Here is a 22,491-nt window from a genome sequence, read left to right on the forward strand (position 1 = left end):
GAAGAGGAAGAAGGAGGGAGAAACGCCCCAAACCCGAACTAAAGCACCCTCAATCTTAGGTCGCCTACTAGAGCTACTCAGAGTATCAATAGGAGTGGTCTGAGCGTTGGATCATTCGTTTCCGACAAGAAACGGGCAAGAACACGAGGTAAGTCCGCGACCTCTCTTGTTTCAAGATTTCACCATAGATCCCGGAGTGTTAGATGATTTAAACCTTAATAATCTAGTTGCAACACTTTAGGTGAGGAGTCTTGTAAGTTTTCAGAGGAAACACGGCCAAAAATCACGTCGGAAAACAAAATCGAGAAACCGTCCTACTTCGGTAAGAAACTGAATTTTTCTCGAATTTTGACTTCATTTATTAAGCGCCGTGAGTATCAAAAAAATACAATAAAAATATATCTGAATAAGTGAACTTGAGATCTTTAATTCTTGTGAATGAATCGATTTAATTCGAGTTACGGTTTGGAAGATAGAAAAATCTAAATAAATAGGTTGATATAGAATTTGACCGAAAATCTGGAAATTGGATGAACTCAGTCAATCGGCAACGGACACGCGGCTGCCGGAGTGGGAGGACACGTGTCGAGCAACTGGTGGAGAGACGCGTCTGGCTAGGAGTTTATGTTTGATCGAGTTGGGTTTAGATAGGGGACCCTCCTGATGTTACGGTCAATGGTGTCGTGAGCGACGCTTAGAGGGAGAGACCCTTTAACCCTAGACTGTTATGGACTTGTAAGTCTTGATTGAGTGATTCTGGAAACTAGGGCTCGTAACTCAATAATCTACCTACCCTTGAGATATAGAGAACCACGTTAGGACCCTGAGGTGTAGAGAGATGACATCTTAGCCGACCATAGCTGGTATAGCGTTTGAGTATACTCCACTTCCCTTCCTACTCCGGTGTGGTACTGTTGAGCTAGGTGAGACGTCAATTAGGGAGGTGTTACTCTTCCCTTCCTACTCCGGTGTGGTACTGTTGAGCTTGGCGAGACGCCTGTTAGAGAAGTAGTGTTACTCAGTGGTAGATCCACTACTCTACATGGGGATCCGTCTTATGGTTAGATGTTGATCACGCGGGTGGGTCAAGGTCGCCTGCATGATGAATTCCGTCTTGTGGAAGGACGTTGACCATGCAGTGACTAATTCTAGCTGGGTTGTACGAGGGATACATGTAGTTATGAGGGAGCACCTCATCCTCAAACGCTGAATACCGCTTCAAAGGTTAAGTCCTTCCACCCCGATCTGTGTACTGAGAGTATTGAGACTCTAGAGTCTAGAGCAGAGTTGGTGGTTCTCTCTTAAACTTGGATGCGATTAAGAGCCTACAAGTAGGTTGCTTACTGAGTATATTTTTATACTCACCCCGTTTCCCTCTTTTTTTTTTTCTTTCAGGTCCGTGAATTTACACTTCATGGCGAAGGGGGTGTTCGGGAGCTTGAAAGTCATAGAGGAATTGCCGTCCCGGGGCTTCTGTCTAGTTTACTTTTGTGTACTACATTTATTTCATCATGTACCCCGATCCCTTTTTCCCCATGTTATACAATGTTTCTCTTTTCTACTTGAACGCTTTGAAACTCGCAAGGAAGAGGAAATTTTATACTTGAAACTTTTTGCATTTTGTTTTTCTTCTACTTTCATGCATTGCATAGTCTGTCAAGTCACTCCTGGTAATTTCGACCGTTGAAATTCTGGGTTGTGACAAAAATGAACTCAACTTTACCCGGAATGCTAATCTAACCCAACCCTTATAGTTCAGGTTGGGTTGGTCCGAGTTATCGGGTTGAATGCACACTCCAATAGAATAGTTGTATACCGACTTAGACTGTCCTTTCTCGTAAGGAAATTAGTTTTTATCTATATTTTTATTATAATTTGTTTTTGTTTTGATTACTTTCCTTATTGTTTAATCATGAGTTTTGCATATTAATCTTAATTTAGACAGTACTATTAATAATTACAACTCTATTAATCAAATCTCTAAAAAGTTTCAAAATATAAATAGAAAAATAAATTTTAAAAAAAATAAAATAATAATTGCTAATTTATTATATTCCCAACTAAAAAAGGCCAGGAAATAATAATACAAAGTACAATTCAATGTTCAATAATTCAAAGTACATTATTATTATTTATTTATTTATTTATTTTGCAAAGCAAGTACAAATTTTCATAAAAAAAAAATACAAAAACAATTCAGCCTACAAAATAGAATTAAATTATTTTTAATTAAAAATAAATAATTTTTTTTTTTTTAGAATTAAAAGAATTTTTGCCTCAAGGTCCAATTACAAGGACGAGAGTCAAGAAGCTACAACAAACCTTGTACACTTACATTCAAGCTATGGTGAGCTCATCAAAGGAAATTCTAGAAGACGTTAGAGACTTGGAAAATATAGTAAAATGAGCATTTGTGCTTTCTCTAGCTAATGACAAAGTTTCTTCGCAATTCTATGTAGTTTAGGTCACATGTAGAACCATTCAACCTCATCATGATCAATCTTGCTTGTGGAGTGATTCGAATCTCAAACAAGTGTTCTTGCGTTGAGATATTTTATCAACAAGAATCATTCAAACTAGACATGATCAATCTTGTCTGTGGAGTGATTCAAATCTCAACCAATATTCTTGCCTTCAGATATTCGAATCTTACCCCCCTTGCCGTGATTTCCACTTATCACAATCCCTTATGTTTCAAGCAATTATTCAAAAGTGAAACAAAAAAAAAAAAAAAATGATATAATCTCGACTTCCAAGAAAAGAAAAGTTAATAATACTTTTTTTAATAATATTTATTTTAATTATGTTTTTTAGTTTTTATTAATATATTAATGATATTTGTTAGATTTGAATGTCTTTATTTTTATTTTTATTTCTTTTTAATATAAAAATTATTAAAAAGAAATTAAATATATTCCCTTCGTAAAACTATTATAAAAAGAATTTAAATACATCTCCGTGAGTCATGATTTAAACCGTCTATCAAATATTTTTATTATTTAAAAGATTAGAGACATAATTAACGATAAGATTTAAGATTTTATCTATTTATCCCGCGCAATTAAACAATTTAAAAATAAATAGATTAAAATGAAAAATAAATAAAAAGCTATGGCTTGCATTGAAAGTAATATTAAATTTTTATTTAATTTAAAAAAAAAATTATTGGGGGATTTAGATCACATGTCTCTTTCCATTACAACTCACTCTCTACCAATCATCCTATCCTCTTGTGCCCATAACATCTTTTTAAATATTTTTATTTTTATTTTTATTTTTATAAATTATTTAATTTATTTGTTAAAAGAAATACATATAATTCTAAAATATTATCAAATTAATTTTGCCTCAATTATTATTTTAAGTATTAATTTTGCAATAGTAATATTGTTTTTTTTTTATAATTATTTTATTAATCGTATTTAAAAATCAATTAATAATTTTTGGTAAGGATTGAATTTTAAATATTAATAAAATTTAGGAGTAAAAGTAAAAAGGGTTAAAAAGATGAGTTTATAAAAATAGAAAATAATTATTTTAGAAAATAAATGGGTTAAATTTAGTTTCTTTTTCTTTTTTTGGAATTCAAAAGGAAAAAGACAAATTTATTTTATTTTTTGCAAAAATGCCCCTTGATTTTAGGTTATTTACTTAACAACCAAGTATAAATAGCCCCCGACATCCCTGTTTATCTCTCCACCCATTCAATTCCATTCGTTCAGTAACGAATCCAAGTCTCTCTCCCAAATTCTCCAATTTTCTCTCTGTTGTTCTTATCGTTTTCCGTTTGTTTCCCGGGAAAAATAATCGAAGATGAGAGAAATCCTTCACATCCAGGGTGGCCAATGCGGTAACCAGATCGGTGCCAAGTTCTGGGAGGTCATTTGCGATGAACATGGCATTGACCATACTGGCAAGTACAGCGGCGACTCTGAGCTTCAGCTTGAGCGGATTAATGTGTATTACAATGAGGCTAGTGGTGGAAGGTATGTTCCTCGTGCCGTTCTTATGGATCTAGAGCCTGGTACTATGGATTCCGTCAGATCCGGACCCTATGGTCAGATCTTCCGTCCCGATAACTTCGTTTTTGGTCAGTCTGGGGCTGGGAATAATTGGGCCAAGGGACATTACACTGAAGGAGCTGAGCTTATTGATTCTGTTCTCGACGTTGTCAGGAAGGAGGCTGAGAATTGTGATTGCTTGCAAGGTAGTAGGATTTCTTTTCTTGTTTTTTGAACTATTGATTTTGGTCTTTGATTTCCCGCGCAATTTTCTCACCTGGTTCCTTTTGTGTTAATTTATTTTGAGGTTTGGAATTGTTCTTTTGGATCTAGCCTCGCAATTCTTGTGTTAAATTCTTAATTTCGTTTTGGTTGAAATTCTACCGTTTGTCTTCGAATCATACTGATTAGCTTCTTTTATCGTTTGGTGTTTGGGATTTTGTTCTGAAGGATGTTTTCTCTTGCTTCTCGAATTTGGAGAAATGGTTCAATGTTCTGCAAATCTTTTCTTTAGTATTCTGCGTGCGTTCAGTCCTGCTTCTGATATCACGTTTATGTATATGTATGTATATTTCACCGTGTTTCTCATATCGACGCATTTAAATATATGGATCCTTATGAAACCATAATATTAACTTTGTTTTCGATGCTATCTTCTCTGGATCTGATGGTAAAAAACATTATATTCAGAGGATTTTTCCTATTTCCATCCCCTCCGTAAGTAATTCTATAAAATTGTTTTATCAACTTTCTTGCCAATCAAAACAACAAAAAATTGTTTTGTCAACTTTGATGTTGTGCGTAGTTTTGTATCTTTCAAATTTTTATTTGCATCTCTCTGACTCTCTCTGTCTCTGCGACATGAACGCACACAGAATTCTTTTACAATGGCTGACTATCTTTTTCCTTCTTATTTGTAAAGGATTCCAAGTTTGTCATTCTTTGGGTGGAGGTACTGGCTCTGGAATGGGAACACTTCTGATTTCAAAGATCAGGGAGGAGTACCCAGATCGTATGATGTTGACATTTTCAGTATTTCCTTCTCCCAAGGTTTCAGACACAGTTGTAGAGCCTTACAATGCCACTTTGTCTGTTCATCAGCTTGTCGAGAATGCTGATGAATGCATGGTTCTTGACAATGAAGCCCTTTACGATATTTGCTTCAGAACACTCAAGCTTGCTACTCCAACATGTAAGTGCCTAACTCCTGAAACTGGAACTTATATTTGAGTCTTGAAATGTGCGTTTGGTTGCTTATTGTTATATCAAAAGCTGTAAATGGATGGTGTTGAGTCTGAAGTTCTGATGTCTCTTTAGATACTTATAGTACTTTATTACTTTTTCCATGGCTGTACTGTGCAATTGCATAAAAATGATTGTTTTCAAGTCCCAAATTCCGATCATTATTTGCTGGTGGCAGTTGTAAAAAGGGTCCCAGTTGTAGGTTCTTTCCTTTGTTTTACTTTTTCCTTTCACCTTTTTGGCCAAACTTAAATACTAATTATGAGATTCTGCATCGGTTCGGGAGAATAACGAAACATTCTTTGTAGAAGTGTGGAAACCTCTCCCTAGCATAAGCATTTTAAAAACCTCAAGGGAAACTCGGAAAGGAAAAGTCCAAAGAGGACAATATCTGCTAGCGGTAGGCTTAGGCCGTTACAAATAGTATCAGAGCCAGACACGGGCGATGTGCCAACGAGGAGGCTGAGCCTTGAAGGGGGTGAACACGAGGCAGTGTGCCAGCAAGGACGCTAGGCCTCGAAGGGAGGTAGATTAGGAGGTCCCACATCGATTGGAGAAGGGAACGAATGCTATCGAAGACATTGGGCCCTAAAGGGGGTGAATTGCGAAATCCCACATCGGTTGAGGAGGAGAACAAAACATTCTTTATAAGAGTGTGGAAACCTCTCACTAGTATACACGTTTTAAAAACCTTGAGGGGAAATCCGAAAGGGAAAGCCCAAAGAAGAAAACATCTGCCTAGGGGTGGACTTAGGTAGTAAAAGGAAAAAATTCTTGTGAACCATGTTATGCACAAATGTAACCACAGATTCACATGAACGAAAATGCCAAAAAGTGCGTAGCCTTTTAGTAGTTTTATTCATTGTTTACATTTATATGGAAAATATCAACTTATTGGTCAGATTTTTTTCTTACTTGTTGAATTGTCATATTGCAGTTGGTGATCTCAACCACCTTATCTCTGCTACCATGAGTGGTGTTACTTGTTGTTTACGATTCCCTGGACAATTGAACTCTGATCTACGAAAACTTGCTGTCAATCTCATTCCATTCCCTCGTTTACATTTCTTTATGGTTGGTTTTGCACCATTAACATCAAGAGGATCCCAGCAATACCGAGCCCTTACCGTGCCAGAGTTAACCCAGCAGATGTGGGATGCCAAGAACATGATGTGCGCTGCCGATCCACGACATGGTCGATACCTTACCGCTTCAGCCATGTTCCGTGGCAAGATGAGTACTAAAGAAGTAGACGAGCAAATGATTAACGTACAAAACAAGAATTCATCTTACTTTGTTGAGTGGATACCCAACAACGTCAAGTCCAGTGTGTGCGACATTCCCCCCAAGGGACTAAAGATGGCATCGACTTTCATCGGTAACTCGACTTCAATTCAGGAGATGTTCAGGAGGGTTAGTGAGCAGTTCACAGCCATGTTCAGGCGCAAGGCCTTCTTGCATTGGTACACCGGCGAAGGAATGGACGAAATGGAGTTCACCGAGGCCGAGAGTAACATGAACGATCTGGTGGCCGAGTATCAGCAGTACCAGGATGCAACTGCAGAGGAAGAATACGAGGATGAAGAAGAGGAAATCCCTGCTTGAGCCAACGTCCATTGCAGCAACCTGGTTTGTCTAAAACTCTGCAATCTTGTTGTTATTGACTTAAATTTTCAGTTTGTGATTATGATGATGGTGTTGTTTTCTGTTGTCTGGAGTTTGTAGAATCTTTCATGTTGTTCAGATGTATGGAGTGAGTGAGGGTCATGTAATGTAATGTAATGTAATGAGAGATGGGTTTTGGATATAATATATATCTTTGTTTGAATTAGAACGATTGATATTTGTATTTAGTAGGTTGGCATTAATTTGAAAGGTTTCATTCTGTTTTATCTAGATATAAATTAAACAAACTTGTTTGTAGAAGTTGTTCTTAACGAAATAATTAGAGGTTATGGTAAAACTTCGTTTAAAACAATGTGGTAGAAAGCAACGTGCGACTCGACATCATATGTTCTGTTCCACTAGAGCTCTAATTTTTCAAGAGTTTTTGTGTAAATAGTGTAGGATGGAACTTGAGTAGAAAGTATTGACTCTGAGTTTCTAAAATGGAGAATGGGGCTGGGACGGGAATAGAAAAACCCTACGGAGACGAAGATGAAGAGTACATCCCGACCCCAATGTGTGCCCTGTTTCTACTCCGTCATGACTTATAGGAAACAAATCACTCACTTCTTATATAAGGATAGGTACACAAATCACAACTTCAAATGTCATTATTGTTTACCTACCATTTAATTGACATTTTAATGATATCGGATGGGAACTTTACGTTGCATTTACTTCATTCCACCATCTGTCCGTGAAATGCACTTCATTATCTTCCAAACATTTAATGAACTTCTAAGAGATGAAGGGCGACATTAAAAAAATATGTGACATTCGAGTAAATAAGAAGTGCATAAATGGATAGAGATCATAAATAGGTGAGAACGATTTTGAGAATATATGGACAAGAGAGATTAAGAAAATTGAAAGTCACTACTTATACCAACAAGGTGCATCTTCTTTTTCGGTGCCTCAATCATAGAAGCTCCATGGTTAAGGGTACTTTACTTAGAGCAATTTTAGTCATATTAGTTTGTGGGAATAGTCTTCACTGTCGCAGGGGAATGTCAAGACACACAAGTATCGAATTCAGGTTCTGAATTCTGGCATGGGTCGTTACAATACCAAAAATTATATAAGATACCCTCACTCACATGCCTCCACATGAACGACTTAGATTAAGTATGTCAACCCAAACCCAACTCGATAAGGGGGAAAACGTTGGCCTTAAGGTGGAGGTAGATAATAGCTCAATTTTGGTAAAGAAAATCAATTGGTGAGGTCATGATTTGTAGGAAGTAAATCACTCAATTCTTCCATTAAGGATATCAAACAAGTGACATTAATGATATTCAATTTAGGTGAGGAACTTTACATTGCATTTTACTCCACTCTACCATCCTCCCATCAAATCAAAACCAAGTAGATATCAAGTAAACGATTCATCATCGACTCTTGAAATGGTCATTAAAGATTTATCAATAAAACATGCCCGAGAGTTGTAATTTAACTTAAACCCGCTTAAATTTTGAAAACAATTATAAAAAATGCTTATTAAGTTCATAACTTAAAAAATTTGTTGACTCTCCACAACTATGATTAATCGAGCATAAACAATAAAAATGATTAATCTCCCACATAATGAGGTCATATGCATAAAACTAATTGAGTTTATTTCATGAATAACTCCATTAATGTAATCACTCGAGTAAATAGCAATATAAAAATATGATGAGGCCATATGACTGCCTTTTAAATTTTTATTTAAAAAAAAAAAAAAAAAAAAAAAAAAAAAAAAACTTAAAAATTAAATTACATACCAAATAAACTCAGTTTTGGGAGTTTTCAAATTTTGTTTGATTGTTTGTCAAATTCTTAAAAACTATGATTGAATGCCTCATAGAATTAAGGCTATTATTGTTGTAGTCATTGGGAGAAAGAATTAAGGGTATATTTAGTTTTCCTTAATGAAAATCGACTTCTGTCCGTGTTATCATTCTCGCAAATATAGCTAAAAATGATCCAAAATTGCACATAAAAGATTAAAACACAATATTGATTTAGCTCATCTTGATATCGATATAGTAAAAAATTACAGTTAAAAACTATAGTAATAAACATCATATCAATTTAGCTCATCATGATAAAGTCGAAAATGTTAACTCTCGATCTAAATCTCAATATTGATAAGAGTTGAGCTCTCATGGTTCTTGTAAATATGGTTAAAAGTTATAGACAAATATCCTCTAAATCTTCTTCTTCTTCTCTAACATCACTTCATCTAACTTCATCTAACTTCATTTTGATTTATGAAAATGACCTCTATTTATGTAAAGGACCACATTACGAGATAGAATTACGGAATTTGAGAGTGAGGCTCATAGTTAACTCTCATTACAAAATTCAGTTCAGGTGTGGGATACCTATCCAGAAGTTTTCCCAACTCAATCATGTATGATGGAATCATCAAAGATTTGACCTTTTCGAACTCTGTCTATAACTCACTATAGGCTCGAGAAACAAAGAGAAGATGTGTATGAACGAGATATACAGCAACAAGAAGAAGGAAAAGGATTGAATAGCGGAACTCCAGAACATTTGACGATCTCAGACGTGTCGATATCGATGGTGACTCATTATTTCGATGAATCATTTCTTCGGACAGAAGAGGATTATGTAAACACTTACTCGAAATCTCACTTATCATATTCCATTTTGGAAGATTTTTTCTGAAGAATTTGCCATAATATAGCTGATCCATGCATAATATCACGAAAAATGGATACAAATTTTTGGCGGCTACTTATACTTAGTATCGGCAATAGGTCTGAAAAAGTATCTAAAAATGGAAAATTTAGATATTTGTACCCTGTCAAAGCAAAGAACCATGACATATATGTTTGGAATAGATTCCATTTTGAGAGAGTTGAAAAAGCACTATCTCGTTGAAAGGTTCTATACATCTGCCCTTTCTCAAGGCATTTCTTTGACTATTTGTCCCTCTGTTAGAGGTGTTCCAGAAATGTCTGCATAAATAGCTCAACGAACGAATGGATCGGATCGAATTGGAAAATGGAAAGATTTGTACAAGTTATACCTTTCGTCACCACTTTATGAAAAATCGTTAGGTATGAATATGTTAGATACCTGTGACTCGATTGGTGAAATAGTATCTCTCTCTCCAAAAAAGCATGTTTTTTTTTACCGCCGCACAAAGAAAATATTTTGTTGCGAATGAACAAGATATTGAGGAATTGTCCATACGTAAAATCATAATTATTGATACGGGCCTTTTCCACATAATCCACATCAAAAGGGAATCTTTTGTTACAATAGAAGCAGAAGTGATGTGGATTATTCAAGAATCGAAGTACTCTTTATAAAAAGAAGATATCAATGAACTTCTATGAAATGGTTTCACGGGATTTAGCCAATTGTCTTGATCGTGGGATATCATTGAGAAATAGGAATCCAGTGTTATCAAAGGATTTCCTGCAATTATTTCTCGTATGGAATGAGTCAATCATCCACTTTGGTATCTTATTGAACAAAAATGGTGATATTGTTCCTCCATTGATCAAGAATTTTGATTTTTAGGAAGTATCATGATCATCCAATAGGAAGGGTTTCAATTTTTTCAAATGAACGATTTGAAGACCTATTGATTCTAACAATTGATTGCAGAGTTGATCATTCAGACCTTTCAATTCATAGATGTGGATCTCAGACTTATGAATGGGGATATTCCCGAAACTCACAAAGAAAAAAGGAAGTGAGTTAGACAAAAAGAGAAGAAACTTGGACAAAAAGAAACGAAGTGACTTAGACAAATATTTTTTATCGATAACCTCAGACCAATCAATCGAATATTGATTAATACGTAATCGAGCGAACACTACTTGAAAATGCAAATGGCTCATTACGAAATAGAATTACGAAATTTGAGAGTGAGGCTCATAGTTAACTCTCATTACAAAATGTCAGAAGCGTTCACTTGGAACCCATAATATTAGGGATTCTCACTAATTTATTATGATGATTCCAGAGAAGTAAACATATCCTGTGATCTACAACTTCCAGCAACTTCCAGAAACATTATTTCAAGTTCAACTATAAATATTCAAATCTGTAATCTTTTGATTAATATATATATATTAACCAAATCGAAAACAAATTGCAAATATAATTTCACTGACAGAAAACAGTTTCTAAGAACAGTTTACCAAAACCAATAAAAGAGTTAACAATAAAAAGAATTGACCTATTCATGAAGACACCCATCAAAGAATGACAGCTGATTATGGTTTTGTGAATACAAAAGGAAGGATGGGTCCACATGTTCCCTACATGTGAGTGCGCATGGGAAAGAGCCATAACTTTATTCCTTTCTAATAGCCAACAAAAATCAGATTTTTGGGTCACTCCTATCTTTAACATTTCCTTCACATATTCTAAGATGAAACTAAACATCACAGTAATAGCCTCACGCTTAGTCCTCGAGGCACCAAAAAAGACTTTGTCGACTGATTTTCAGAGCCTAAAAAGATAGCCCAAGCTCACCGTTAGCAGATGTTGTCTACTTTAGCCCATTACGTATTGCCGTATGTCTCACGGTTTTAAAACGCGTCTGTTAGGGAAAGGTTTCCACACTGTTACAAGGAATGCTTTGTTCTCCTTTCCAACCGATGTGGGATCTCACAATCCGTCCTCGACCCCTCAGGGACCCAACGTCCTCGTTGGCACACCGCTCAGTGTCTAGCTCTAATACCATTTGTAACGGCTCAAGCCTACCGCTAGCAAATACTGTCTGCTGTGGCCCGTTACGTATTGCCGTCAGTCTCACGAGTTTAAAACATGTCTACTAAGAAAATGTTTGCACACTGTTACAAGGAATACTTCGTCTTTTTGCACCCAATTTCTCAATTTCTTCCTATAAATACCTCAGCTTCTTCATTCCTTCTCTAACAAACTAAACATTGAGTAAATTTGACTCAATATCACCTTTTGTTCTTTCAAGCCAAACTTCCATACCCTTTCTTTTCCTTGTTTATTATGGCCAGTTCTGCTTGTATATTGGCTATTTCATTACTAGCATTAGTTGTCTTTATAGCCTTGGCATCTGATCAGAGTCCTATTCAAGATTTCTGTGTAGCAAATAATGGAAGTACAGGTATCTGTTTGATCTCCCCTGTTCTTCCCTTGTTTTAACATATTTATCTGAGTTGCTAGTAAGATAGATTGAACTGGAAACGGTTCAGGAGTCTTACTAGCACCATCTAGGATATGTCAAGAGAAAGAAGAACATCTTCTTATTCTCTAAATTCTCGGAAACCTCTAGCTTAGCGACATGTTTTTTGCCTATTTCTACAGCATAACCAACCGACGTATAATACTAATCAGTAATCATATTCATTCCTGCTAATGCATCTCATTTGTGCTCTTTATTCCAATAACTGTCATGTGAAGATAAATATTCTGACCCCCTAGTTTCTCCTTCCTTCTCTCATACTTGCATCCTTGTCACATTTGTGAAGGATTGTGAGATCCCACGTCGGTTGGAGAGGAGAGCGAAGCATTCTTTATAAGGGTGTGGAAACCTCTCCCTTACAGACACGTTTTAAAAACCTTGAGGGGAAGCCCGAAAGGGAAAACCCAGAGAAGACAATATCTGCTAGCGATGGGCTTGGGCTGTTACAAATGGGATCAGAGTCAGACATCAGGCGATGTGCTAACGAGGAGGCTGAGCCCCGATGGACACGAGGCGGTGTGCCAGCAAGGACGTTGGGCCCCGAAGGGGATGAGATTGGGGGGTCCCACATCAATTGGAGGAGGGAATGAGTGCCAGCGAGGACGCTAGGCCCCGAAGAGGGTGGATTGTGAGATTCCATATCGGTTGAGGAGGAGAACGAAGCATTCTTTATAAGGGTGTGAAAACCTCTCCCTAGCAAACACATTTTAAAAACCTTGAGGGGAAGTCTAAAAGGGAAAATCCAAAAAAGATAATATCTGCTAGCGGTGGGCTTGGGCTGTTACAAGGATAATCATGATATGCTTTCTTTCTAAGTTATTTGTCATCATTATCAGAAAAAAATAAAGTTACTTAGATGCTGTCCTTTTCCATGATTCTGCTAGCACTTCACTAATTTTTCTTCTTCTTGTTAATCCAATCACTAAAGCATCTGATGTTGTTAGCAATTGATTGCAGTTTTACTAAATGGACTAACCTGCAAGGACCCAAAGGAAGTTGTAGCCGATGATTTTTCCTTCAGCGGACTTCACCTTGCAGCTAACACATCAAATGCACTGGGGTGTCATGTGACTCCAGTTACTCCATCAGAAATGCCAGGACTCAACACTCTTGGCCTCTCCATTGTTAGAATAGACTATGCACCACAAGGCATCAACCCTCTACACACACATCCTCGAGCTTCCGAGATATTGATTGTCTTGGAAGGCAGCTTAGAAGTCGGATTCATCACATCATTTCCTGAAAATCGACATATAGGGAAAGTGTTACAAAAGGGAGATGCATTTGTCTTCCCTGTTGGTCTTGTTCACTACCAGAGAAATCCAGGTCCTACCAATGCAGTTGCTATTGCTGCTCTTAGCAGCCAGAACCCTGGAGTGATTATAGTTGCAAATGCAGTATTTGGGTCTATTCCAAATATTTCCAGTAACATTCTAGAGAAATCTTTTCAAATCAATAAAAAGGCTATTGGCTACCTTCAAACTAAGTTCTAGATTAGAAAGCTACAAATCAGAATGACAGAAGAGTTGATAAAAGAAATTGTTCTAAAGAATCATTTACTTCTGCTAGTTTGTCATATGCAGTCCAGGCATTGAATTTTCTAAAAGAAATATCATTTGCAGTTCAAGTGCATCTCTTATTTAGGTTCCATAATACTAGCAGAATGTGAAAATAGCTCAAGATGCAACAGCCAAGGAAGTATAATAAAGAAACAAGAAAGACATGGAATTACAAAGCCACTCTTTGTTAACTGTTCTTATATATGTTGGTAATCTCTGGAATTTTATCTTATCCAACAAAGAATGGGTGCTTGGCTATCCCTAGGGGCATCAGCACTTTCCTTTCTGTGATTTTTGCAGGTCGTCCTTTCAACAGAGACAAAAAGATGCTTATTCTCCACTTTACTAGAGCATCTTTTTGGAATCTAATATAGAAAACTAAACTTTCTTTTCTTGTAGACTCATCTTTGCTTGGAACAATTACAATGTTTCTCTTAAAAAAATTAGGAAGATTATTCTCTTATCTCCTTTGGCTTTGGGCTTGGCGTTTTTCCTCTTTTTTTTTTAATTATATTTTTGGATAAGAAAGTGAAAACATTTCATTGATATATGAAATAGATACAAAAAGTCCAATCGAAAATATAATTACAAAAACACCTCCACTGAGCTTTGAGGGTGGTCAAACTATAATTACAAAAGAGAGCATAATGTTTACTCCATAAAATAGTAAGGTAAATAGTAGAATCAATGAAACAATCATGCTTCATTGCTTATCAGTGAAGATGCGAGCATTCCTTTCCAACCATAAATTCCATAAGAAAGCAAATAAAAAGTTGTGCCGAAGTACCTTTTTTTACCTCCATGAAAGAGTGTCCAATGATGGCTTCTCCTCCTTTATTGTAATCTTATATTGATGTAATCGTTTCTTACAGAAAAAGACAGGGTAAGTAATGGCAACTACCATACCAGGTGATACGGTATCAACCAAACCAAGTGCATTTTTAACAGCCTGAAACATCTCCAAGAAATGGGATTTTGAAATCACAAATATAAAGATAAATGTTGTAAAAGTTGCTTCCTTCTAATGGGGTTTATACACTGAATGACATCTCAAGGTTCAAGAGTCATTGATCAATGTTATCTTACAACAACCAGCAGCCAAAAAAGTAGTTATAGTTCCCTGATGAATAGTCAAAATCGAAAGTTTGAATTTTCCATAAATAGGCACTACATAAGGTATCTTGACAATCACCTTGAGGTTGAGATCTGCCTGGCTTCAATATCCTTCAATCGAAGACTTACAGCTCTTTTATGGGCATCTAAGCCCTCAACTTCAGCCATTTTTTCGACATACGGGCCAAGTTTTCTTAAGCCTTCCTCTGTCAAAGACTGAATTGTCATGTATTTTAAGAACGAGTCAAGTGAAACTCCACCATACATCCGTGCATAACCATAGGTTGGAAGAACATGATTTGTCCCACTTGCATAATCCCCCACGCTTTCTGGGGTCCATGGCCCCAAGAAAACAGAACCTGCAAGATAAAAACAAAGTTCATTAGGTAGGACATGCAATTATAGTTAAAAAGTGCCTAAGCTGTCAACTACAATCAACCAATGTCAACAAACAGGAATCTGGCTATGCCTATATCGAATAACGAGCTACGACTAACTCTATATATAGGCAAGATTGGCTTGATATAACAACCGACTTGTGTTTACAAACTCTGGACCTAATTTGTATTTAGCAGTTTCAAGGTATACTTGAAAGAGTAAGCTCCAAGGGAACAATTGAACTGAATTTGAGTTTGATGAATGTTACTATGTTCTTTTACAGTCTAAGAAACACGAGATATTTCATATTTCAGATCTCAGACAGTTTTAACGGAGTAAAATATGTGAGAGTTACTCTAACTCCATGATTTTTTAATGAAAGCGTCTGCTGTTTCGTATCTTTCTTTAAATATATATACAAACCCCTCTAGTAATAATAGCCTAAAAGCTAGTAAAGTAGTGAATAAAAGCTTGAACATACTAAAAACAACTCTCAGAAGATACCTGCATTCTGAATGAAACTCTCCCACTTTTCTGCATCCTTCACATTAATTATCAAATGTTCAGGTGCATATAAGTTTGAAAAAGAGACTGCCTGAGAATCAAAACAACTATACTTAGTTCCAAAAAACATGAGATGGTGTAGAGATTCTGAAATAATATGGTAATTAAATTTAGCAAAAATCCAATAACAGGCAGATTCGTTAAGCACATATTCGAACTGACAGTATATGCACTAAATCTTCATGCAGGAAACAAATACAATTTAGAGTAAAGAAATTTCCAGGAATTCTCTATTGCTACTTGTTAGTTAGAAACACGTTATTCATTTACGTCTATAGGTCCCCTTGGTATAGCAATAGCAGTAGTATTATTTTTCTTCCCTCTAACATTGATAGTGGCAGTCAAAACTAAAAGTAAGGCTAAATATCAACTTAATAACAATATATTTCTGGACACACCTTACATCAATATTGATACGACCAATTTAAACAATGCATGACTGACTTATTTTTACTTTCTTGTTCCATATGTTTAAGTTGTTAAGTTTCCATGATTAACCAAAACCTCTCAGTTACATCAGCATGTCCTTACGTGGAAGCAATTCAAACCATTTATCCAAGATAACAAACCTCAACCATATCACGAGCAAACACAGTAAAACTATGGCTCAGTGCTTTTGAAGCAAACTCTCCCCTTGGAAGACTTTTACATTGTTTGCTGAGTTCCTCTTCAATAGCTTTAAGATCCACACCATCACCAGAAATTACAAGAACTACCTGACTGTCAGGGCCATGCTCGGCCTGCATATTATTTGCTGAAATGTCAGGTGTAGATAATTTTCAACCACACTAAAAAAGAAATGAATCAGTCAAAGTTGCTCTTATGCTAGTCCAACAATCACAACCAGGGATGACATAAAAGAGAACTCACTCGTCAATTGCATGCAACACAAGAGAATAAGAAAAAGCTTCTTTCACATAATTCTTGTCCAAATGTGAAGTATAATCTAGAGAAATTTTGTGCTCCTATTCTGTAGTAAACAGAGGAAGTTTAATAACTAATAACCTGGGAAAGTAGATCTGCTGCTATATGAACTGGGCTGGCATATCTATCAGCAATAACCAGAACTTCTGAAGGCCCCGCAGGCATATCAATTGAGATCATAGCTTCACTATTCTGTCCAAGAAAAAAAAATTGGCCATATAGTTAAAATGTTTATCAAACTTCTAGGAAATAGAGGTTTTTTAGTTTCAATTTTTAAGTACAAATTGATTCTATAATAACAATTCGAGTGCATGACAAACCAATGTTTTTATAATCTTCATCTAAGAAACACTACAGACATTAGTTAACACAATAGATGAGTTAGATCCTAGTCGTACGAAGTCAATATAGGTCTAACATTTTTTCACACATTGAACACTTGTTAAGCAAACTAAATAATAAGGACCAAAATAATCAAACTAGAAATTGATCCCACGAAGTGACGGTTATGGTTATGGATTTTGAGTTTTGGACGCTTATTTGGTCAAATTGTTACTACGACCTTTCAAAAGTTAATAATTCATTCTCTCACTATTTTTATGGAAGAAGACTCTGCAGAGACAGGAAGAGGAAGAAACATTTTCCAGTAAGAGTATTTTCAGTGCCAAAAGTATTATTGAAACGAAACTTTAACGTTTTCCATCCAAATCTTAACGATAAATGTATTTTTTAACATTTTTGAAAGGTTGGAGATATTTTTTAAACTTTTAAATGTTCGGGAGTATTATTGACATTAAACCTTAACGCTTTCCATCCAAAATTTAACAGCAAGGGTTTTTTAATGTTTTTTTCTAAAGATCGTTAAGTTTTTTTTTTTAACTTTTTGAAGTTAGCATCAGTAGCTCTGGAACATGATAGGGCAGAGTGGCGATGGGTAATGCTTTCTTATCCCCGTCCCTACTCTCCAAATCATTATCCATCCATGAAAACACCCATTAAATTGGTCGGGGATCAGGTAGGACTCCTGGAATTCTTCCTTCATTTAGTTTTGGACTTTCTGTTGCCGGGCTTCTCTTATTTTTGGTGGGTGGGGGTGGGGGGGCATATATAAACTATGTTATTATAGTACTATTTTTTAGGATAGAAGATCACGGCTGGAGTTCAAAGACGGGAATGCATCCCCGTCTTCAGAATAAAATGGAAAATAAATTTTTTATCATCATTTAAAATGGAAATACCTGCCCTGCTCAAGGCAAGTCCCCATGGGGAGTCATGGAAAATTTTGACTCCTCCAAATAAGACCATTATTGCATCAAAAGGATCAACTATGGACATCCTCCATTATGAACATTAATTCTCATGAATAAGAAACTACGATAATAAATATAGTTCTTCAGGTCTCCCATATAAATAAATTTAAAACATAGGAAAATGAAAAAACAAAAAGGAATCATACTTGAAGAATCATTTTGGCAGCTGTTACATATTGATTACCAGGGCCAAATATTTTCTCAACCTGCACACAAAGAAGCAATTAACTCTAAAGGAAGCTCAACCAAAATATATTTTCATAAAAAATATATTAGTATATATCCCACAGCATATTAGTATATAAACATGAATGCAATTTGACAAAAACATATCAGAATTAATCAATAAAAATTAGATTGATTATTATCAAATATAGTGCTGAATTATTTTTAATATGCATTACCATGAAACAACTACTACAGAAGGCATTACTATCCCGTTTCAGATATTCAAGACTTAAGACCCTATTACTTGCTTGAGATTGCTACAATCCATCCACTGAAGTTCTCACTCTATAAGGGATATTTATATGCTTCTGGTTCAAGTATTACAGACAAAATTGACATCAATATTTAGAAATCTGTGAGAAACAACTGACTTGGCTATAAATAAACGAATTCTAACTCTACATGGGAAATGCTCGTCAGAATGACACAAAATTCAATACAGTATTACCTTAGGACAAGATTCTGTCCCCCAAGCCATAGCTGAGATAGCCTACAAATTAAGAAGAGTCCACCAGTCACAAAAATATTAATTTTTGACACCTAATATCACAAATTAAACTCAACCATCTGTCTATCTACTGCATATTCCATACGTAGCAAAAGTTGTTTACAGACCTGAGCTCCTCCGGCCTTAAGAATGTGAGTCACACCAGCCTTCTTCGCACAATAGAGCACCTCCTAAAGAAATTGACATCAGTCAGTCCCTTTACATGTAATAATTGAAAAGAAATATGTCTCATTTAGTGCTAGGATTTGTATTTATTATTTATTTTATTTATCCCAAGACATGATAAACTTGAAGCATGTATGGGTAAAGCAAATACCTTGCATATGCTGCCATCCTGACTGGGAGGTGTTGCAAGAACCACAGTTCCACAACCAGCAATCTGAGCAGGCTGGTGCCAATAAACAAATGTCAAATGATGCATCTGGTAACTTATACATCAACCATATTTGCTAATGAGGAATGAGTATGAAGACACGTCGAAATGAAATATCTAGAAATGAGAATAAATTTGTGTTGCAATGATATTGTTCATTGATGCACAATATAAATCAAGTTCAAACTAGTGTGGTATTTCGCCTAAAGTTTAAAGTTTAAAGTATGTAGGCAGTATAGAGAGAGAAAAGAAAGTAGAGAGACTCAGAAATATGAGAGTGGCATTCCTTACCTTCAAGATCAACAGGAATGACTCTCGATTTTGGAGTGAGGCATAAATTGGGAATCATTCCGCATTTTTATTAGAAGTTCAGTACACAATAAAGATATAACAAGAGAAAATGAGTGTCATTCCCTAGTTCTCATTCCTAACAGGTAAACATGTCAAAAAGTAGAATTGTTCATGATCATCCTTGGAAACTAATGTCCTACGGCACTGGTAACTTACAATTGCAAGCATCAAAGCGGTAGATGGTAAAACAGCAGTTCCCCCCGGAACATAGAGACCAACAGAAGCAATGCTTCTTGCCACCCGTTTGCATTTTACTCCCTGAAATATTTGTGTAAAAAGCTTATAACATAGATTATAAGCTCATATTTTAAATAAGATAACAAATTATGAAGCAAACTTACAGGCATATTCTCAACACTTTTTTCAGCCGATATCTGAGCAGCATGAAATGCGTATATATTGTCATAAGCTACATCAAATGCTTCTTTGACAGCTGCATCAAGCTGTGTGAACGTAAAAATTTCCAATGTCAATCATTTTATCAACAAGAAAACTGCAAAGAAAAACTCAAGAAGATGTCCAATTCAATGTAACTCCTAAAGAGAAAAAAAAAATTGAAATTCATCTCCCAGTGTAAATGAATACTTAGTTAAAATATGTAGATGCTGAATTTATCCACAATTACCTCAGGCTCTGGAAGGTCAGAGACACTAGCAACAATCTCTTTGAGTTCAACTTTGTCAAACTTTGCAGTATAGCTGCAAAATATGCAAATTTAGAGAGAGGTTATATCTACACACATATCAAATGATTCACAGCAATACAAATATGATGAAAACTAAAAACAAAGAACCACCTACTCTCTAACTGCAGCATCACCTCTGTTTCGAACATCATCAACAATGGGCTGGACCTAAACATAAAATTTAAAATCAGATGTTTTAAACAGAAACTGAAGTGATAGGAATATGACAAATAGCGAATAAAACTCACCACACCAAATATTGAAGAAAAATCAATACGAGGGCGAGCCTTTAAACTAGTGACAGCATCATGATTAAGTTCAGATAACTTATAAGACTTCATTGCACACTTTATGCCTTTACTCAAAGTTCCTGTTAGAAACAAAAGACCATACAGAGTGAAGGATAAAAAGGAGCAAGCAGGAAGACATGAAGAGGCACAAAATTTTCAACAAAGTCCATTTAAACCACAGCCAGAATTGGAAGCTAAAAACTATTCAATCTTCAATAATTTATTATAAACAAAGCTCCTAGTCGAAAATAACTTACTCTGCATAGCTCTTCTTAGGTGGTAAAAATCTAGAAAATATTAGAATGACGACAATTGTATCTAGGTAACACTAAGAATTCTTAGGTGGTTAAAATCGAAAATCTAGATATTGGAATATCTAGGTAACACTAAGAATTGACTAACCATCGTCCTCAAAAGCCATTTTCAATTTCTTGTTTAATCAAATGCAATCAATATAAATTTCTACAGCATTAACTCCTAAACCTCGTTCACCATATTCACACACAAGGTGTAGGAAAGCATAGACAAAAATACAGAAACATACCTCCAGGAAGGTAAGAAGTCCGGAATGAAGCAGATTTCGGAACACGCAGAGTTCGAAAATTCCGCGTTATACGTTGTTGAACCAAGCAATTACACCTCCAATTCAAGCTTATAATCTGACTGTCCATAATCACCTTCAATCAGATTGATCAGAGCGCGGCTTCATAAATTAGCGAAATATATCCAGAAAACATTAGAAAGTTTATGGTCAACCTTCGAACACTGTAACAGCTAACAAAAATGAAAACAAAAAATCACTCCGGATAGAAACAAACCGAAGAATGATTTCAGGCATTACCAGCGGAAATGGACTTCGTCGGAGGCAGTATCGGCGAGAATCAGCAAGGACACGGCGGAGCCGACGATGATCGTACAAGATTCTGTGCCCCAAAATGAGTGAGTGTAAAGAGATCCAGAGCAGAGGACGGCGCCGGTGACAGAAGAAAGAGACCACAAAATCCTGTGTAAAAAATGAATATTTTTTTCTTAATTAAATTAAATTTTATTTCTATTTTCTATAAGGAATTTAAGAACAATTTAATTTTAAATTATTTTCTTAAGTTTTAAGTTTGACCGAACCCACGTACTCTCCGAAAAATACAAAATTTTAAACTAAATTATTAATAATAAAATTTTGATTAAAAAAAAAAAAAAACAAACCCATAATTTATTAATAAATCCTTAAATATTATTTTAAATTTATTATGAGTAATTATCCCAGTTGACTCACTACCTCTGACAAACTCATTAATATGAAACATTTTTAATATATTTTATATATTTTTATTTGGCTCGAGTCAACTGGAAGGTTTTGCCCATGAACTCGAAATAGAACCGATTCAATTCCGGTTAAGAAAAAATGAACTCAACCCTATCCGAAATGCTAATCCAACCCAACTCAACCCAACCCTTATAATTCGGGTTGGGTTGGTCCGAGTCGTCCGATTGCCAGGTTGAATGTACACCCCTATATAAAACTAACGTAAATTAAAGAGAATTGCTATAAATAAATAACTAGCAGTAGTTTTTATTATTATTATTAATATCAATATTTTTCATATTTCTCCTTTTTTTTCTAAATTTTGTTCTTAGATATTTTGGTAGAATTCTAAAAAAAAATAATAATTTTATTTAAGAAAAGGTTATAAATTATTAATAAATTATCTAAATTGATTCAATTATAGAACATTAGGGCTTAAATTAATACCTTTATTATTTTAGGAGTATAATTAATTTTTACGGCTAAAATTATTAATTCTTGTTAAAAAAAAATAACAATAATAATACAATCATCCCAATTTAGTAGAATAAAAGTTATATTTTTTTTTATTGGAAAAAAAACTTTGTTTTTAATATAAGAATAATATATATTGGAATTATTTTAATTATCTTTTTTTAAGTACTATAAATTTTAGATACCCTTAAAATGGTAAGAGTATTTATTTTTTTAGTAATTTCAATAAAAATCTCAAATAAAAAAAATCCAAAAGAAATAGATTTCTTACCTTTTTTTTTTTTTACTATAATTTTGTTTTTTTTGTTTGTTTTCTAAAAGAAGCATTAAAA

At 35.1% G+C, this 22,491-nt stretch overlaps 3 protein-coding genes and 1 long non-coding RNA gene across 6 annotated transcripts; 3 read left to right on the plus strand and 1 right to left on the minus strand.

The window, feature by feature from the left end:
• Window positions 1-1,561, plus strand: LOC147791311 (uncharacterized). Its single transcript, XR_015422527.1, has 2 exons — window positions 1-322; window positions 1,396-1,561. It is a non-coding gene; the product is annotated as an uncharacterized LOC147791311 (long non-coding RNA).
• A 2,139-nt stretch (window positions 1,562-3,700) lies between these two features.
• On the plus strand, window positions 3,701-7,135 carry LOC111801771 (tubulin beta-1 chain). Its single transcript, XM_023685921.2, has 3 exons — window positions 3,701-4,207; window positions 4,924-5,193; window positions 6,181-7,135. Exons 1-3 carry the CDS (start codon window positions 3,814-3,816, stop codon window positions 6,846-6,848), a joined length of 1,332 nt encoding a protein of 443 aa, XP_023541689.1. The 5' UTR covers window positions 3,701-3,813; the 3' UTR covers window positions 6,849-7,135.
• Window positions 7,136-11,020: 3,885 nt separating this feature from the next.
• LOC111801569 (putative germin-like protein 2-1) lies at window positions 11,021-13,838 on the plus strand. Its single transcript, XM_023685595.2, has 2 exons — window positions 11,021-12,021; window positions 13,057-13,838. Exons 1-2 carry the CDS (start codon window positions 11,904-11,906, stop codon window positions 13,590-13,592), a joined length of 654 nt encoding a protein of 217 aa, XP_023541363.1. The 5' UTR covers window positions 11,021-11,903; the 3' UTR covers window positions 13,593-13,838.
• Window positions 13,839-14,648: 810 nt separating this feature from the next.
• Window positions 14,649-21,400, minus strand: HDH (histidinol dehydrogenase). 3 transcript variants are annotated; one of them, XM_087126587.1, is made up of 15 exons: window positions 21,224-21,400; window positions 20,927-21,045; window positions 20,341-20,462; window positions 20,208-20,260; window positions 20,033-20,105; window positions 19,749-19,850; window positions 19,564-19,665; window positions 19,000-19,071; window positions 18,791-18,853; window positions 18,624-18,665; window positions 18,094-18,153; window positions 16,719-16,829; window positions 16,283-16,453; window positions 15,654-15,744; window positions 14,649-15,130 (listed from the first exon to the last, which is right to left on the minus strand). In XM_087126587.1, exons 3-15 carry the CDS (start codon window positions 20,431-20,433, stop codon window positions 14,847-14,849), a joined length of 1,317 nt encoding a protein of 438 aa, XP_086982713.1. In that variant the 5' UTR covers window positions 20,434-20,462; window positions 20,927-21,045; window positions 21,224-21,400; the 3' UTR covers window positions 14,649-14,846. The 3 variants fall into 3 exon arrangements, with proteins under 3 accessions (XP_086982713.1, XP_023542431.2, XP_023542432.2); XM_023686663.2 differs by having other exon boundaries at window positions 20,927-21,085; window positions 21,224-21,383; XM_023686664.2 differs by having other exon boundaries at window positions 20,927-21,059; window positions 21,224-21,379.
• Between the last annotated feature and the right edge of the window lie 1,091 nt (window positions 21,401-22,491).

The sequence above is a fragment of the Cucurbita pepo genome, chromosome 9 (genome assembly GCF_057944985.1).
Source record: "Cucurbita pepo subsp. pepo isolate OVF chromosome 9, ASM5794498v1, whole genome shotgun sequence".
NCBI classification, from domain to species: Eukaryota; Viridiplantae; Streptophyta; class Magnoliopsida; order Cucurbitales; family Cucurbitaceae; genus Cucurbita; species Cucurbita pepo.

Coding starts and splice junctions, on each gene's coding strand:
- LOC111801569 (XM_023685595.2), top strand. CDS start 11,904: ATGGCCAGTTCTGCTTGTATATTGGCTATTTCATTACTAGCATTAGTT. Junction 12,022..13,056: donor AGCAAATAATGGAAGTACAG/GTATCTGTTTGA, acceptor AATTGATTGCAG/TTTTACTAAATGGACTAACC.
- HDH (XM_023686663.2), bottom strand. CDS start 21,053: ATGGACAGTCAGATTATAAGCTTGAATTGGAGGTGTAATTGCTTGGTT. Junction 20,106..20,207: donor GGTGATGCTGCAGTTAGAGA/GTAGGTGGTTCT, acceptor CATATTTTGCAG/CTATACTGCAAAGTTTGACA. Junction 18,854..18,999: donor AGGATGGCAGCATATGCAAG/GTATTTGCTTTA, acceptor CAATTTCTTTAG/GAGGTGCTCTATTGTGCGAA.
- LOC111801771 (XM_023685921.2), top strand. CDS start 3,814: ATGAGAGAAATCCTTCACATCCAGGGTGGCCAATGCGGTAACCAGATC. Junction 4,208..4,923: donor GAATTGTGATTGCTTGCAAG/GTAGTAGGATTT, acceptor TTATTTGTAAAG/GATTCCAAGTTTGTCATTCT. Junction 5,194..6,180: donor CAAGCTTGCTACTCCAACAT/GTAAGTGCCTAA, acceptor GTCATATTGCAG/TTGGTGATCTCAACCACCTT.